Below are 18,769 nucleotides of genomic sequence, written 5' to 3'. Positions count from 1 at the left end.
CAAATGATACAAGCTAGTCACAATTCATTCTTTTTATTAGCTGGATATCGGGTCCTCATATCAGTTATACAAGCTGACCTTTCATTTGCAAGATCACACACTAAGTGAAACCATATATACATTGTTGTGGGATGCCAAAGACATACTGCCACAGTATCACAGATTCTTCAACTATGAATAACTAGAAGTGTGCTGATTCTGAAAGGGCTAAGAGTTCTAGAGAAATACTATATAAACAAAGTTTCAGTGAGATACAGAATAAGCCTATTTAAGGTATCCTATACACCTTCAATGCTAAAGATCTTTACAGGCAGACCAAAATCCATTGTTCCTATAAAGCAAGGACACATGAAATTGTCACAGCATCCTTTAATGCAAAGTTTAGAAACCACATACCCCAACTTCACTGCCCTAAAGTTTGCCCACCATCACGTATAGTCTCCATCAAATGGTGGTATTGAGCTGCATGCACTATTTGCACATTTGCATTAAGCATGGCTGTCAGTTTATAGAGATGTATGAAATACTTAATTGCATTAACATGTGAACTACACCAGTCACTAGTAGTCATCTTCTTGACAATGAATACATAGTTTAAATGCACTGCTGAGCCAGTCATCAGTGAGTTTTGTTTTCTGTCTGAAAAAACTGGCTATAACTAAGGGACAGACACATTCACAGAGGTAGGCAAGAATGATCACAAACTACTTGAAAGACATGCTACACTGTTCAAACATATAGTCTGTAAATTTGAGGAAAACTTTCAGCAAAGGGAAACATTTAAATGTGAAGAGAAGCTCCAAGAAAAAAAAATAAGCGTAAACCCATGTGTTAACCCACATATTGGGTTTCCCTTTGAAGAAGACCATGCCTAAGATGGAAGTCTTGTTTAAGAACTGTTCTCAGTTACGTTTGCTACGTGAGTATCTTAATAGCTTTTAACTGGGGGATAACCAAGCTCATAGGTCTCTGTACTTTAGAGAACCATGGTTTTCTTTCATTTCTGTAAATTCTGTAATTAGCAAACCCAGGAAATTATTTATTTGTTATTTCTTTCTGAATATTAAAAACACATTTACTTTTATTTTGATGTCTGTCTAGAGTTGCAAGCTATTTCAAGGTGGTTGGGGGAGGTGTGGGCAAAATATGGAAGAAAAGACCTTGCAGTACTGCCAATGCAAGCTTTAACAGCCCTGAGATTCCTTTGCGCCAGCTTCCACAGACTGATCTTAAGCTGGTACTGCTACGTAATCTTTTGGAAGAGATGTTCTTCACTGTAAAATCATTATCCAGTATATTTCTGGCATGCAACAGTACAGTAGGGAGAGCACCTGAACTTCAAAGGTCTGTTGTTAGTAACAGGAAACAATATTGATCAAGTAACATATTCAAGAAAGAAATCAAAAGTCCTATGAAATAGCTTCCTTTTAAAGGCTTGTTGAAAAATTCATTCTTACTGAATAACTGTTACGGAATCCCCCAAAGATCGAGTCTGTTTTTGTAAAGTGGCTGTTTGGTGGTGTGCCAATTAAGAGGCAGTTATGAACTGCTGGTATTAATTCTACAAATACATTTGTATCAAATATGTTCTTCAGTTTAGAAGCATATAAAAATATACATTCAAAGACAGTGCATACTTTGAGCTGAAATGCACACTTTGGCTCAGCTGCTCATAGAATTACAGCCTTAATCTATCAGATCATTGCCACCAGAGAAGGAGGCCTTGCTTCTCCCTCTCTTGCTCTTAACCATCTGGCTCCATTCTCTGCCTTTTACTGGATCCGGAACTTGTCAGACTCTTCCATGATTTAACTCAGTTTACTAATTTGGATGAAAAATGGGGATGAGGCAGGGGAAGTGTTGCAGTTTTTTCTTTGTTTTTCTAGTTTAGTTTCCTGCTGGGTCAGTGAGTTAAATCAGCTAAGACTAGAGGTATTCTTAACATAAACAGCAGAACCACGTAACCAGTCCAGGATCAAGAAGAGACAAGGAGGAAGGGACAAGGGAACTGATGGGCATAGACGTTATCTTTTTCAGCTGCAATAAACTGTTAGATCAGATCAGCCTGTTTTGTGAATCTGCGCTATCCACATCATCAGGAAGTTTTACTCCTCATTGGATCAAGATGTTAATAAGCCCACAGAAGATTGGAGGCAGTGTCTGATCTGTTCAAACACCTTCATCTTCAAAGATGTGGGGCAATCTCTGATTTAGCAGAACTGTCAAAACTTCTTCCTGACTAAGCTAGTGATAAGTACATTTTAAGAAATTCAATCTTAATGGAACCTACGCAAGAACTCCATGAAAGAGTACTTCTCTCCAAAGCACAGAGAAAGACAGAGCATTTTTCTGCCTGGAGACAGAAATCATCTGCTGTACAAAAAAGGGACAGACCATTTAGGTTTGATCCTAAAGGACAATTTTTCCAACTGTGCTTTCCATTTATGTATTTTATAAAAATATTTGCAACTGTGTTGTCTATCTGAGATGTTACAGATAAATACTTTTATTCATATTTTACTTTAACATAGGTTAATACTACAGAACTATTTCTGACCAGAGAGAATTGCATTAAGCCCTGACATAACTCTGTACACTAATCAAGTTATAATAGGATGGGTGACACAGTCTTTCTAAACATAGACACATACTTCCTAAATTGAGCCTACCTGACCAAGACGGACAAATTCTGCTTGCCGAGCTTCCTCTTTTTTCCGTGTTGATTTTGGGGACTCTGGTAACACATCACTAAAGGACCTCCTATTGAGCATGTTCTAAAACAGGAAAAGTTTTTTTTTTTTTTTACTGAACCAAAAGTTTTCTTTTTTCTTTTTTTGGTTAATTTAATCTGATATCACTTAAATTTTCTGTCCTTTGGGGGTATTTTCCTGTCATGATGAACCTAACTGTATAGCTTTTCAGAGAACAGAAATCACAACTCCTTCAATCCTTTACTGCTTTACTTTTCAACGTGTCAGCATTTATCAATGTTACATTCTGTAAGATCATAATAAAGACTGCAGACATTAATATGTTTATTAAAAAAAAAGTTTAAGCAGCCCTATTTAACTAAGAAAAATTGACAGGGGGAAAAAATCATTAATTTTACAAGTGCTGAACTTCTCTTTTCTTGGTTAAGAATCACCTCAGGAGTAAGTCTATCATTCTAGAATGAAGTTATCTCATGGTTACCCAAGGGTAAAAATGATCCAAATTTACACATAACGTAACAAGTAAGCGCAGTTTTTAATGGTGAATAGACTAATACCTGTTCTGAATCTTCAGAGCCTAACTTTCCTATTCCCTTATCAAAGGTAAGATTATAAAAAGTACAACATTGTTATGCTTCTCTGTAGAGAATTACATCTTCTCCTGTTATTAACTAAATGCATGAAGCGTTCTATCCTGAAAGGACTTTCTGACAACTTTCATATAATTATAAAATAAATTAGATGCCAATTAATATTTAGCCTAGTGTATGCAATTCAGTGCTCATCAGGATGGTTGTCTTTTTAAGCAACCGAACATTCAATGTACTAATGAGAGCAGGAGCAGGTATATGAGGGGTACAGAGATCATTTATGACTTACATTTACCTTGTGTAGATCAGGCATCAAGTCCTGGTATAAAGAGCGAATCAGCATGTCTAGAGTGCGTTGACGTTTCTGAGCAAACGTTGGGGTTTCCAAGGTGGCTTTTTCCCCGTTTATTACTAAAATAAGGTAAGAAAAGAAGATAATTACTTAAAAAGACTTTGCTACCTTTCACTGACTCTAAGTTGCCTCTGTATAAAAATACTTGTTTCTTCATGAGTAATTTGGATTTGTTTCCCTTTTCACCCACATTTGAGTAAATAACAATCTCTGAAGCTTAAAAGGGTAAAAAAGAAAAATAATAGAATTCTACAAGTCATCCCAATAACCTCCTAACTGATACAAAAATTAAAGGCATAGACTTCTACTCAATTTAAGTACTAAACTAATTTAAATATTTTTTAGTAATGTATGTGAAATGAGTTATCAGACAAGCTCCTGTCGGGTAGATGTTTAATTGTAATTATCACAATCAGGTCCCAAAGACCTCTTTCTGGCTGATTTAGAAGGGTAAGTAAAGATCAGTGAAATCTAGAACTGAATCACTGCAGAACTAAAAAAAATCTTAATGGTGCTAAAACTTACTATTGCCCACACAGCATGCATTCAGAAAAGCTTATCCTTCCAGGTTTTCCGAGCTGTTAACCTAACACCTTTTATTACTAAATATATCTAACAGCATTATAAATTCTTCCAAATCTCCAAGGCCCTTAAGAAAACGCAAAGCTAAATATGGCTACACATTCTGAAAATGTAAAGGTCAGTTTGGATCTAGCAGTCTGAGAAGCACAGCTGCATAGAAATTCATTTTTTTGTCAACCTGAGTGGAACAGTTTGATAGAACTGACATCCCATCTACTCTTAAGAATTTGGGGGGAAAAAAAATCTGCACAAAACTGTGGCATACACAGGAAAACGTGTTTACAATTTACCACACCCTAAGCATTTTGATTTTCAATTTATTAGAGCACTTATTAAAAAAGTGTTTCTAGCAGAAGAAAAATTGACTTACATTTCACTAACACAAAATCCCTGAATTCCTGGTGATTTGTAAACACAGGCGGGGATGGAAGGGGAGGCCCAAAGAGAGGAACACTTTCTTCTGAAAATATTTTCAGCCTATTGAAAGAACAGCTCTTTATTTGTATTGAAAGTCACATTCAAAACCCACCATTTTAACAGACACTATTCAAAACAGAAGCAAAAACTAGAAACTGTTATCAGGGCATGTGTTAGGTAAGAACTTCCATGGGTCTAATAACAAAAAAACAAAACAAAACAAAAAAAAAAAAACACTCATAAATGGGCACAGAACTATTCGCTCAGACCAAAGTTCTGCATCCTTTACGTGAATTAACACTGGGATACTAACAGTTACAACAGAACTTTGTAAATCTACTCACAGAACAATGCTCTTACTGGTATTGACAAAATCCAGTCGTTTTCAAACAAAGTAAGCTGTAAAAGAACAGTTAGTTACCCACAAAATGTGTTCTCCTTGTAGATTTCCACCTTTCCTATGCCTTCACCACATGCATGAAAGATTTGATTCTTTCTAAATAATGATAGCTACTACAGCTGAACCTGTATCTTGGGAATAGCTAATTCACTTTTGCTGAGGAAGCAGGAGTCAAAATGGCTTACATGACAGTTGAACCTGTTGAGTTTTTTTGAACCATAAAGAATCAAGCACAGCAAGAATGAATCACCAAATCTGTGCATACAACATGCTCAGCAAACCATAGCTTTTTTAAGGAAAGCAATCATTCTTTGATTTTTCAAGTAACAGTCTGCATAATTTTCTTCACTATAAGCTAGCACTCAGACAAAGATCATCCAAGCAGCATATGGAGCTGATACAGGTCACAGTAAGGTGAGTGGTAACATTATATATTCAACCCCACTTCACTGTTATACAAACTAGTCAGAATTTGCTTGTTCAAAAAGCAGCAGAGGTTGCCTGGTCTTGGGTCAAATGGATTCTAATATATTCAAACGGTCTTTTTTCATGAAAGCTGCATATACAATCTGAAATGCTGTATTACATTTCAATTGCTGCAGGAATATTGATCATCCTAGTACCTGTTTCACAGATTCAAGACACAACCTCAGAGATGCCCTATATCCACCTTATTCAATCCAGGTAAAAAGCAATCATTTATCCCTACCCAAGGTGTGAAATGTTCCTTGGCTAGTGCAGAATGAATTGGAAGGGGAAAACATAACCAAACCAAACAATAAATTTCTTTATTAATATAAAATTAAAGTCATTCTAAGCAGAAATTCAGGGTCAGACCTCACAGTGGCATGGCCTGTGAAACAAGGAAAACCTGTCTCAAAAGCCTAGACTCCTATTTCTCTTGTCTGAGATTTTGGCCACTTGGAAGATTGTCCTCATGGAAAAGTGACAGAAGGAACAGCAGGCCCACTGGCCTGAGGTGATGGGGCAGAGAAATGTAATTAAGCCAAGCTGAAGTACACTGAGACCAAATGTGGAGACTGCATATCTGGAAAGAAAAAAAAACAAAAACAAAAGATCAATCCTGTAGTGAAGCATATCATACTAGGCAAAAATACTGTGGTATGCACTATGGGATAACGTGTTAAGACCGGCTGAATGAAGCAAGTAAGGAATAAGCCTGACTGATCTAGTAAAACCAGTCAGTTACTTAGAGTGAGAAAGGCAACTTTATCCTGTTTATTGCTACTCTCTTTTCCAAATAAAAAGCAACTTTAAAAACGTCGAACTTGGCTAGCTTATCTAGTGACTATTAGCTTACAATTAGAACAATAGCTCTAACCTCTTAAAGCCTAAATAGGGATGGACGCCCACGTTTCTATCCCAGAGCAAGACGACAAGAAGAAAAGAAGCAACAAAGCTTGCTCCGCACACTGGAATTATGAGCATGCTCTGTGCCTCTCACAAACTTGGGATGCTAGTTTATGAAAAGCAAACAGGTGGACAATCAATTGAAAAACAATGCCACGAGGTACTCTCAAAATCTTAAGGCAAAATATAACTACCTCCTTTCTAAACCGCACTACCAACATTTCCCAAAACAAGCCTTAGATATAAATATGAAGGAAAAAAACCCTAACAAATAACAACTGAAGTATCATGCAGTGTAACAGTCACAGTTCTGGATTCTCCCCTTGAGCTAGATTTAACGGGATACTGAACAAATAATAATATGTATTTCTCTCATGTTACTGAATCAAGATTTAATTTTCTGCTTAGCTATATTAAAAAGAAAGTTATTTCTAGTGAAAAATTCTTGTGAGATGTACTTATTCATATATATCCCCTCTGTGGATATGAATACATCTCAAGCACTCAGGCTTGTAGACTTTCAGCTTCCAGACCTATTTGGCATATACATGCTTTGTCTCTTATACTCTGCATCAAGAATAAGAAGGATGGTGTGAGCCTTCTCTTCCAGCATGTCCCAAAATAGAGACTCCCTAATATTAAGGGACTCAAGAAAAGAGGGTAAGACAGATGAAATCACATGTATATATGAGCAATCTCTCTTGAAGAAATCCAATTAATAATAATCCACTTTCTTCTCCTCTCCACATTCTTGTGCATTTCCACATTTACACTGTAGATGATCTCAAGTAACATGTAAGTAGTTGAAATTGCAGTTCAGCTGCACAAGAAGCACCAGACTTTTACTGATAATGATCAAGTTTGGGAGCTAGGCAAGAAGGTTTAGTTGGTCCTGTAACTCTGAGATAATCAACATACTGTTAACTGTACTGCAGCAAGAAGAACAGATGACCATGAAGATAGCTCAACCTGTGAAGTATAAAAAACCTCCAAAGCAACCCAAAATTTACATATGCTGGAATGGTTGGAACCAAGTGATCAGATCTGAGCAGCAACTTCTGAAACCATGGAGCATGGCTGGTACCACTCGTCTGTATTGTGCTTTGAAGGAGAGGCTGAAAGAATACCTTCAACACTTGTACTATAATACTTAGTTGTCAGAATGACACAGGATGCCCAAAAAAGCACTAGTGCCAGGTGATCAGTGCAAGGGATATTGCTGGTCTCTTTTGCAATCTGCCTGAGTCCTCAAAGTCATGGAATCAACAAGGAAGGAAGAAATAAAACCAGACTACCTAAGGGCCCTGTATTCCCAGAAGCCATTTCCAAGACTACACTGTGCACAGTTCCTTTCTTTTCACTGCAAACTAGAAGTTCGCCTCAAAGGAGCAGACCAAACATGGCCAATATTCAGCTTGGTCCTGCAAACATGGGGTATAATGATTTGCAAACAGTTTAAAATTTTGCTAAATAACAACTTTAGCTGTGCAGGCTCACACAGTCACTAGGAATACGCATCCAGAGCCTAACAGACTGTCTTCCCCTTCCATCTTCCCAAGTGTTTATTTCTGATTTGGTGTAGTACAGAGATACACAGATGTTCCAGTTTAAGGCACAATTTTCATTTCATGCTTCAAAATTTCCTGTCTAGCGCTGTGTAAAACAAATATTTTGGTTTCTTAATGCAAATTCCTTAGCCAGAGAATTTAGCATCTGAGCTGGCAGTGATTTCAAACCTGCCCAATCCTGTCCTTAGAGGTCTACCTGAACGTGAAAGCAATCCTCCCATTTCTCTTTGGCCTAGTTGAAGCAGTAAATGATTTAGCATACTTCCAATAGAAGAGGGATTACTCCAGGCATTAGTGGTACTTTGTAAAGCAGAAATAACAGTAGCAAGTCTATGCCCTGTACTGAGAACCGTAGCACTCGTTCTTAGCCATAAGGTGGCTTTTTTATTTCTCTTTACTACTTATTTGGGTCAAGCCCAAGCTGAAACCCTTCCATGTGCTCGGGCAATGCCACCCTGCTGCCATTCTGCTTTTTTCACACTGACAGGTATCTCTGACATCTCACCATTAATCTCAAGCAAACAGGTGGGACGAACTATGTGGCAAAAGCCACATTGTGCATTAAAGCCTAGGCACTAGGTGGCAGAAGTGCTTGCTGTTCAGATTCTGGTGAGGCCAAACAGACTCAGACTTGGGCAGCACATGCCTCCCACAGCTAACTGAGAAAGAGATGAAGAACACATTATTTACCAGCAAAGCTTCACTAGGTTTTAGGTACACAATGTCCAACTGTACATCTGCTACTCAAAGTCAGTAAAAATGAACTTGTTTGCTTAACTACAACTGAATACAAACATGTTAGGAACTAGGCCTTGGTTATCACAACATCATATCTGATTAACCTCATCATATATGTACTTCACTATGTCTTGTTGACATCAGCAGGTCAGAACCTTGCACACATATCTTCCATCATTTTGTTACATTTTACCTAAAAAGTAGTTTTGTTTTGCCAACTTAACTTGAATCTATTCCAGAATGTCATTATTCTGATGGGTAGAAACATATAATTAATAGTCAGTTTACAGCCATCTGCATCCAGGTCTATATTACCCTTCAGTTTTAAAACTTCTTTTTGCTTCCTGGCATACAAACAGGTGGATAATACAAAATGTTTACCCATTAACTCTACCCCATTAGAAATTTAATGTGAAGAAATTTGTTGTGATCAGCACCTACCTGTAACTATCATTCTGCTTATTATATCTCACCAAGGCAAAAATATCTGCCACGCTAGTTAAGGAAATTAATCCAGTACTACTGAAGCTCACTTGTATTTTAATAAATTATTTTTTCTGTAACAAAAGCAGATTCAATAATGGTCAAATATATGAATTAATGTAAAGACATAAAATATTCTAGACTATGCATATTTTGCTAGTGTGAAGGAGGTCTCATACAAAAGTTTGTGTTCGAACAATAATTTAAAAAACTGAGCTATTACCACAAACACAAATTTCTAGCCATTATAGGAATCATAAGGTATGCCATGTAGTTTTGTATTTGTGATTAAAAATTCTCTCCATTGATTTTAATTTAAAAATATATTCATTCTGAATGTTGCTTATGCTGAAACTTCCATTGAAGAAAAGACTCCCACAAAATAATTCAGCTAACAGAATCACAAGAAAATAGAGAAAAGAAGTAATGTGAAGTGGGAATGCACAAAGATCTATTACCAGTCTTGATTCATAACTTAGGTCAAACCTAGGCAAAAAACAGAGAAATCCTTATGCCTTGTGAGATATTTTTATGGAATCGGTTAGAGATTTCTTGCTTTGGCAGATTTCCTTAACGCTGTATCTAAGCTTTTCAGTCCTTATAAACAGTGTTCAATAAAACGTAAGTCTGAATAGCTTAATGGGCTGTAGTTTGTTCCAGATAGAATGAAGAGATCTTTGCCAGTAGTTGTGACCACCAACACTGGAGACTGCACAATAAAAAAGATTTATGACGGGATTCAATTGTTTCAGCATAAGCATCCAGTGCTATTTAAGATGTCTGAGAGTATACTGCCTCGTCTCCAGCCGCCATTCCAAAAAGGGCACATATCTCCTGTAGGCCCTGTGTCATATCTGCCAGACCTGTACAGACATTTCAGATATGCTGGGACATCTAAAATGAAACAAGATGCCTTTATTTGGCATCTCAGTCCTACCCACAGACGACACACGGCAAACCATCTAAGCCTGCTAAGCATAGGATCATGTAACCTTATCCATGTTACAGCAGCTATCATTCCTACGTGGAGCAGCACTTTGCGATATCTGCAAGTTTAATTTTTCCTACTGTAGAAATAATAAAAAAGGGGTGCTAGAGTATGCAAGAAAGTGAGTAGGAAGTGCTGCTAACACTATATTTGACACTGACCACTGCTGACCCTCAGGACTTCTTGGGGACACTTTTTTCCCTGGCTACAGTTAACTGAAAACATCAGGAAGATGATATAACTCCACAGACCAGCTGTGGATTACTTACAGTGACCTAAATGATTACAAGTTCTTATGGATTTAGAGAACATATGCCCCAACTCACTATGAAAGCAAGAACTTGATTCAGATAAAGGAGAGCAATTCCCTGAAATTGCAGATACTAGGTACATTTCTGAATAAGGCTCCTACTCAATGGGACAGTCATGTCCCTGAGGGAAAGTAAAGTCCCCTCAAACAGGCCTGACCTTTCAGAAGGGTATCCAGGACCAGAACAACACCTCACCATTGGAGTGTTCTGCTGAGTGTTTTCAATGCATCAGCTCCTTCACTCTGCATTAACTTCAAAAGGTTTCTTAAATGACAAAAAAGCTGCCAACAAATCGCTGTGTCACGGATTCAGAGTGTAAGGCCAGGGCTCCAGACACTTTCTCGCTATGCATATACGACAGTCATGTGAGCCTTCACACTAGCTCAGAAGCACTTCCAAGTTACATAATGATGTTAGAACACCAACGTGGAGCTCCTTAATCTCTTTACACACACACCCCCCTCAAACTCACAATAACAAAAAAACAAGTAAAGCTGTGGAGAACTACCTCCTTTGTGCAGAGGCACCACGTTAACAGGCAAGTATCTCTTTCTCTTTTGAAAAGGTCTTCTTCTAGGTTTGGTCAGCATCTTTGTTAACAGGATAAGGGAAGATAGTTGTGGCTTAACTTACCACTTCAGTGTGCAATAAGCCTAGCACTTAGCCCACATCCATCACTAAAGAACGAGAGGCAGGTGGACAACAGGGGATGTCGGTATCGCCCAAGACGAATTGGTGTCAGACACCCCATGCCCAGTGAGGCTTTTGAACCTTGAAATGTTTGTTAAAATTCAAAAGAGTGCAACATATAAACTGCATCATAACTAGTCCTCCCAACAGCAATGTGAGAAGAATTATTCCCTTTTTACTAATGCTGATAACTCAGGTAAAGAGTATCAGAGATACTCAGTTAACACTTCTTAGTAACAATATTTATGTTGCTGTAATATCTAAAGATTTTTATGTGGAATTTTTTTTTTTGTTCTAGAAGCTTTTTCCATCCATTAAGAGCTTAAATCTAAAAGGTAAGACAACCCATGGATGAAGCTAGCGTGAAAGTTCTAACAATAGTAAGAAGTCAGCATGAGAATCAGGTTAGAAGTCGTAAGCTTTGTGATCATTTTTAAAATCCTAGTAACAGAACATGGATAGAATTCAGCTTTTTCTTCTTTAGTTACATATCTCATTCCATCTAGACTAAGAGATCCCAGATTGTGATCTATGGACCACTGGTGTGATCCCGTGATAAGTGGTCCCAAGTGACTGGCTGCTGGTTTTTGGATCCATATTGTCTTCACAATGTTTTCAACAGAAAGTTTGAGAAAGATAGGCTGTGATAAATTTTTAGGATGGATGGTGGTTTATTGTCCAAAAGATTTGAGAACCACTGAACTGAAACACATAAATATCTAAACAGCTTCTAGACATTAAAAGGCAACATTCAGGAGTTAATGCAAAATTAATACACATCATTAACTTAAATATTTTCTGAATTTATATTTTATGGAATGTATGAAATTTAAGTTGTAAAAGGATTCAAACAAGTGTTTGTAATAAAAATAAGATTTAAAATCATATTCCTGTTTTAACTTTCTAGTCTTGTGAGTGGTTCAAAGTAAAAAAAAAATTTAAATAGCAAACTAAGATTCCTAATCAAGCAGCCAAACATAAAGAATGTAATAATGCAATTGTCTTCAGAAAATACTTTTCCCTTCCATAAATAGCATATCAGAAGGAGTTAGGGGAGGATTAAAAGTAATATTATCCTTAAAAAAAAAAAAAGTACCCACAAGAAAATATAAGGAAAAAGATACGTGTAAAATGAGAGCGAATCATGGATGGCTTGAATGCTGGAGAAGACTCTTCTCCTTCCTGAAACACGATAGTGACAATGTCATTTCCGATATGTCTCTTCCTTTCTACCTGAAAAAAAGGACAAACACAATGACTTGAATGAGATCAATGCCTTGACAATTCTGTGAGAGAACAATGAAATACAACATTCCTAAACTGCATACACAGCTGGTAAGGGAAATAAAAATCTTAAGAGAAAGTATGGTCAATATGATTGAAGCCAATAAAAAATTATTATTTAGCTATAACCAAGTAAATACACCAATGGCATGGCACTAAACATGGGTGTTGTACGTTGCACATATAAGGCAGCTGTTCAAACAGCAGCTATTGCATATTTTAAAGTTGGCAAAACACTGATATTCATGAGTTGGGCATGGAACACCTAACATTCCAAAAAAGCAAATCCACCGCTTGAAATAAAAGGGGAAAAACCCTGATGTTGTGTCACTATTTAAAAAGAATAAACTTCCTGATTGGCCTCCAGTTTCTGCTGTGATCTTGCCATCAGTCAAAGGCAAAAGCATGAAAAAACTGACATGGAAATTAAAAGATGACACTAAAATTATTTATATCATCTAATTACATTATTCTAATACATAACTATTGCTTAAAAAAGAAAACAACGAAACAAGTAATTTGCAAACAATTTCAGAGAGATCACTGTTGATGTCTAATGTACAGGTAAATGCATATGCTTACGTATACATTGTATAAATGTATATATTATTTTCTTATAATACATAGAAAGGTTCAAGCAACAGACAAGAGCATCTTTGCACAAGTACCCAAGTACTCACCTACTTCTTTATCTCTGAGAGGGTAACAGCAGTGCTTCACAGGGAATACACAAAGCTTGGCACAGTTATTTACATGCTCACAAGGGAAATTTCCTTCAAGCTACATTAACAACTGATTAGGAGTTCTATGTTATGTATGTGAGTATTCTGACTATTCATATTTAACTCTAATTTCCAACCTTCCTAAAATCTTTGAGGCCATGATATTTGCAGCAGAATTCTACAAGTCATTAAAATAATAAAATACTTGAATGTAAATATTGATTGATTTAAAACTGATCTTCACAAGTGTCTTTTCTACCATAATAGAGAAGATGAGATGCAGTATCTTCACAACAAACATTAGAAAATTCTCAGCATTAGGTATAATTTTGAGGGGAAAAAATAGCAAAAGTCTCGAGTCTTATATTTCTAAAATATTAACAAGCAAAAATAGCCCCTACTTTACTTAAAAGAGTTTTGGAGTTTTTGATTTACTAAATAATAATAAAAATAATAAAAACCATGTACCTGCTGCTTGTTCTCTCTAGAATACGGTAGCATGGTTGAAACATGGAACATAATTTCATGCCCTTGATAAACTGTATAGATGGAAAAGGATCCTGTTGTATCATCTGCAAAGGAAGACAACATTCAAAGCAGGAATATGCCTTTTAGATTTTCTAAGGATTAGAAAATATTTCAGGGCCTACCACCATACCTTCTTTAGTCATCCCTTTTTCTGATTCACCATTTCTGGCTAAACACATTTTAGAATATGTCCACGTTGCACGTTTTCCCTGCGCCTGAACCCATGTTTGCAACCTAATCTGCATATTCACACAGTTAAAAACCTATGACATCCTTTACCTAACCACCTGCAATCATGCGTGGTTCTTCAAGTCATGATGCCCTAACATCATGAGGCAAGTAACATGTCAGGTTCTTGAAGAGCGTAATTCTGTAAAGTGATACTGTTATTTGATTCCACTCTACAGAGTCCAGCCTGTCTCTGATCTACTCCATTACAATATAAAGTGAAATTGTTCACCTTAAAACACAGGTCATATGAAAACTTTTCTTCCACTGCATTCCATACCAATGATTTAAGCTAACCTGCTTGACTTTTTCCTGGTGAAACAGAGCATTTAGCATGCACCTGAGGAAGTCTGTTTCGAGGCTGTATTATTTTTACTATACACACAATATGTGCATACAGTAAGCAAAAACATGTACTTCCTTGCTTCAGTGAATTCTTACTTTTGGTGTCCAGTCCTCCTCTGTAGCCTGTCCAGCCTTTCAAAGTAATTTTGTCGCCCATGAGACCCAAAAATCTTTGAAAGCTTTCACTTCCAGTTTCTACACATAGAGGGGAAAAACGTTAGGAATGAAAAGTGCATGTACTAATAGAGCTGCTACTGAAGATTAATATACAGAAACAGGTCCTGCTCCCAGTAACACACAATTACAGGCAGAAATGAGAGTTTCAGCTGAATTATTTTCTCCTCCTGTCATCCAAGCCTTCTTTCTTTATATATATTATATATATATCTTTATCCAGCCTTGCAGAATGACAGAAAAGGGTTCACCATGTGTCATTAAACAGTGACCTCTCTTGCTAACTCCAGGGCACTGTCCAAGAACATAGAAGAATGTCATCACAATGCAAAAACTTAAGAATGAAAGATCAAGAAACAAGAGTGACATTTCACACTTAAGAAGAGTTGCCTCCCCTTATTGTTTTTCTTTTGTTTTTAATCTTATGTTGTATAGTCTATTTCTAGAAAGGAAATTTCAATATCCTTCAAGTTGTAACAGCAGGTTTCCTGTACCAACCTTTTATAGAGCTAGAAGATTCTACGCTCCATTTTTTCACCTAACATGAACGCGAAAACCTAACAAAACTACTGCTGGCATATTCATCATCTCCCTTTTGGTTTCCACTTGCGCAGTACCTGGCACTATCCCACATTTTTTATTTGGATGAATAAAACAATTAAGAAAAAAGTGGAAAAACTCACCATTGCTGAACATTTCATCATCTGTAAGCTGCCCATCCTTAGCATAAAGGACTCCAAATTTAAAATTTACAGATCCCTGAGAAATAAAACCAGAGATTTTATGATAAACAGGCAAACAGAAAAAAGACCTAAAATAATGTTTTCTCTAAGAATTTGTATATATGTATCTATGTATACATCCTGTGTATAGGAATACACATCTCATACAACTCCTTTACATACTAGAGTAACAGATACTCATTTTTTACCTAGTAATTTACCTTTGACCATAGATTATGAATTTTATTATATACATTTAACTTTCACAATGGTACTTAAAATGATTTTTGACTTTATATGTTGAAAACTAATCTTACATTTTTTACTGCAATAAGTGATCAATTCCTAAGTTCCCACAAACACATCAGTGCAACTATTTCAAATGCAAAGCTATATTCATTGAACAGGCTGGTGAGCCAGGAGTGGTAAGTTCACATTTACCTCTTGCTCTTCAAGAACCAACAAATCCTGTTTAAAAAAAAAAAAAAAAGTGTTTAAAACACTTTTATTAAGGAAAACACAAATAAAATGATTACACCCTTGTATATTTAAGTTTTCTTTTGAAGTGGACAGTTCAACTGAAATGATAAAGAAAGTTTACTTTGTAATATCACATGATCCTACTCACAATTATTATCATGCTACTGCAGTAAAGAAACTAGTAGCATTTGCACTTAATGACTTATTTTTTCCAGAAAATAATAAAGAAAAATTACCAAAAAGAAGAAAAAGTCACCTCTTACCTTTTGTATCTCAGGATGAAGAATTTCCCTTGGGCTCTTCTCAAACTTGTCAAGACTCATAGCACTGAAATGCAACTGAAATATTATTTCACAGCAGGGAAGAGATACATTTCAACATTAATACACTAACTGGTTACAGAAGGAACTGGTCAAAGGGCCTCTCTCATTGCATGCTTTGTGGAATAACTATTTATTTTCCATAACACTAACCTCCAAGTTTTCCTGAACTTCTTTTTGCTTTTAAAAACAGAAATGAATAAGATACTGCATGGACATCCGGTTTAAATTTACTGCGTTTACTTATAAAGCACAAACCTTTATTCCATCACCCTTCACTTTGGCTTTATGCATACTCATTGTGAGCATTTTAGAATGACTCAGTAAGCTGTTTAGTTTTGTAAACTCTTCTTCTCTCTCTTCTGAAATAATACAGGCAAGTCAAATAAAAAAAAAAAGCATTTTAACAATAAATTTACATATCAAAGATCCACAAACAGAAAAACAGAAAAAAGTTACTTAAATAAGAAACAAGATCAACTACCTCAATAAGCAGAAAGATACAATATACAACATTTTTTCCCAATCCATGTTGCTACATTTAATATTATTTTGCTATACTTTCTCCTAGCATTAATTTACAGAACTGTGCAGCACATCACACACTGCAAAATGCAGTCTGTATGGGGCACAGTGAACTACTGGGGTGGTGGAATCTGATGGATCTTTCCATTGTTGTTTGTGCTAGATCACAATACAGACAGCATTTACTTTAGTCCCTTTTGAAAGGCATTTAAATGGTCCAATTCATTTACAAAGATTTCTTTGAGACAGACAGTTCTGTACCTACATTCACACTGGTTGTATACAGGGTGAGATGTCAAAGGAATACCAGTCAGCTCAGGGGTAAGCTTAAGGACCCTAAAAGCAAAAGATACTCAGAGAAGAGCATTAAGTTTAAGCCCGAGTGCACAAAAGGATCTCCTTCATCTGGATCAGCTGGACATTCATCTAGCTGATCACAGGTGGCACAAACCCTAGGAAAAGCAGGCAGAAGCAGAGACTGCTGGAGATAGCAACTGGAGAAAATAACTGTGATAACAGTTTGAATTTTTCTGAACTGCCTACTGTGCACTTCTGAGTGATGTGTCCTATCACTCAAGGCTAGATATTTTTCTTTTTTTTCTTACAGCATCTGAAGGAAGGCACACTACTCACCATGATCCCAAGCGCATAAAGGAGCTCAAAGCCATTTTATTTCCCTCTCGATCCACAGAATTTCATTAACAAACAATCCTGAAAGGATTTGGCAAACGAAGCCAAACTCATCCCAATGTCTAAGGAAAAGGTGAGCGTCTATTTTCTAGACAAACCAGCTACATCAGCTAAATTTAACAACCTGATTATAATTGTCTGCCTCTGACTTAAAGAAATGCAGACCTAGAGCAGGACAAAACAGGTTTTTGAGGTACATATATTATGATCCTACGACTCTAATTAGTTATATTTTTTACTCAGGTAACTATAATAGATATTTAGCTTATTGTTCTATATTTTTCTGGAGAGCCCTATCACTCTCTAAGCATGTGACTTTGCTTGCTGTGACTCCAGCTATAACTAGGGACAGATGAAGCTGCTATGCAAACAACAAACTCTGAGGTAAGCCTGAGGAGCCAAGATACACAGCCTGCCAGAAGAATCTTACTCAGTAGTTGTTGCCAGCCTTAAGCTTCAGGTGCGTACAGCTTACTCTATCGGACTCGGAGGGAGATGAAGGAACAAATATGTTTCTCCATTGTGGAGCTTGTGGATAGGGGGTTTTTTTAGCTGCCAGAATTCTGAACTTGGCTCTACACATTATAATGGTAATTTAGCAATTATTATAGGTTTGTGTTTTATATGAATTATGTAGAACACTTAACAAACCAAGTAATGACTCAGCTTTGCAGTGCGTTTCCAAAGCCTCAGGACTGAGGTTTATCAGGCATGCTCTGTCTGAACTTTTCTTGACCTGCCTACAGCTTTGTTTTAGAGGTTTAGCTGTAACAGCAATTTTTCCAACTGACCAGCTGCCTGTAGCTAATTTTTTTTAACCTTTATCTTTGTATAGTATGACCCTAGTTTATAATAATGGCTCAGTAATGAGCAGTTATTCTATGTAGAATGAGATATTTATGACTCCAACATGATGAAATGCATGTCTGGTATAACAGCTCAGACCTTGAGAAGTAAAGACACAGGATGCAATGGGGACTAGCACAGGCACAGACTTGGCACTGGAGACCCCACATCTATAAACAACTCAGCCAGACCAGCATGGAGAGTGTATACATGGCTCAGCCCAACATGAACTGTAACAGCCAGAACATGAACAAAAGAACTTTAAAGGGAACAATGGGCTGAAGCTGGTTTCAATCCATGTATTCCTTCCCAGAGACTGAAGATGACCAGTACTGCGACAAAAAGAGTAGTCTAGAGACTGATAATGAGATTCATGTTTTTGCTGCAATTCAATTGTACGTGGCAATTGCTATAAGCTGCTAAGTGTAATTTGTGTTTATATTGTGATTTGAGAACATTGTTGTATCACTATGCTAAAATCAAACTCATGTGTAACTTCAAATAACTTCAAATAAGTAAACTTTGTATTAAACATTAAACCCTCCACATGAGCAATATCTAAAAGAACCTGTTCAGAGAGTATTGGACTCTGACAAAGAAAAAAGAATTTTGGGGAGTAGAAGGAAACAAGGTACGCAGGGGGGGGCGTCTTTCAAAAAATCATTCTCATTTACCCTTCCAGTTCCATCCAAGAGTTTCTAATT

General features: G+C 36.7%; 1 protein-coding gene across 8 annotated transcripts in view; it reads right to left on the bottom strand.

The window, feature by feature from the left end:
• GARNL3 (GTPase activating Rap/RanGAP domain like 3) overlaps nucleotides 1-18,769 on the bottom strand; it is a 64,355-nt gene that overhangs the window by 24,917 nt on the left and 20,669 nt on the right. For 6 of the 8 annotated variants that reach the window (XM_067309220.1, XM_067309226.1, XM_067309222.1 and 3 more), the window contains 10 exons: nucleotides 15,948-16,011; nucleotides 15,646-15,672; nucleotides 15,166-15,241; nucleotides 14,405-14,503; nucleotides 13,676-13,779; nucleotides 12,326-12,434; nucleotides 9,171-9,216; nucleotides 4,606-4,712; nucleotides 3,591-3,712; nucleotides 2,670-2,774 (listed from right to left, as the gene is read on the bottom strand). In XM_067309220.1, coding sequence (XP_067165321.1) covers nucleotides 2,670-2,774; nucleotides 3,591-3,712; nucleotides 4,606-4,712; nucleotides 9,171-9,216; nucleotides 12,326-12,434; nucleotides 13,676-13,779; nucleotides 14,405-14,503; nucleotides 15,166-15,241; nucleotides 15,646-15,672; nucleotides 15,948-16,011 — 859 coding nt within the window. The remainder of the gene's footprint in view (nucleotides 1-2,669; nucleotides 2,775-3,590; nucleotides 3,713-4,605; nucleotides 4,713-9,170; nucleotides 9,217-12,325; nucleotides 12,435-13,675; nucleotides 13,780-14,404; nucleotides 14,504-15,165; nucleotides 15,242-15,645; nucleotides 15,673-15,947; nucleotides 16,012-18,769) is intronic. The other 2 variants (XM_067309221.1, XM_067309224.1) reach the window with 1 other exon arrangement.

Source organism: Apteryx mantelli, chromosome 21, assembly GCF_036417845.1.
Source record: "Apteryx mantelli isolate bAptMan1 chromosome 21, bAptMan1.hap1, whole genome shotgun sequence".
NCBI lineage: Eukaryota > Metazoa > Chordata > Aves > Apterygiformes > Apterygidae > Apteryx > Apteryx mantelli.
The sequence above is the reverse complement of the archived record's forward strand: the minus strand, read 5'-3'. Positions and strand labels throughout refer to the sequence as shown.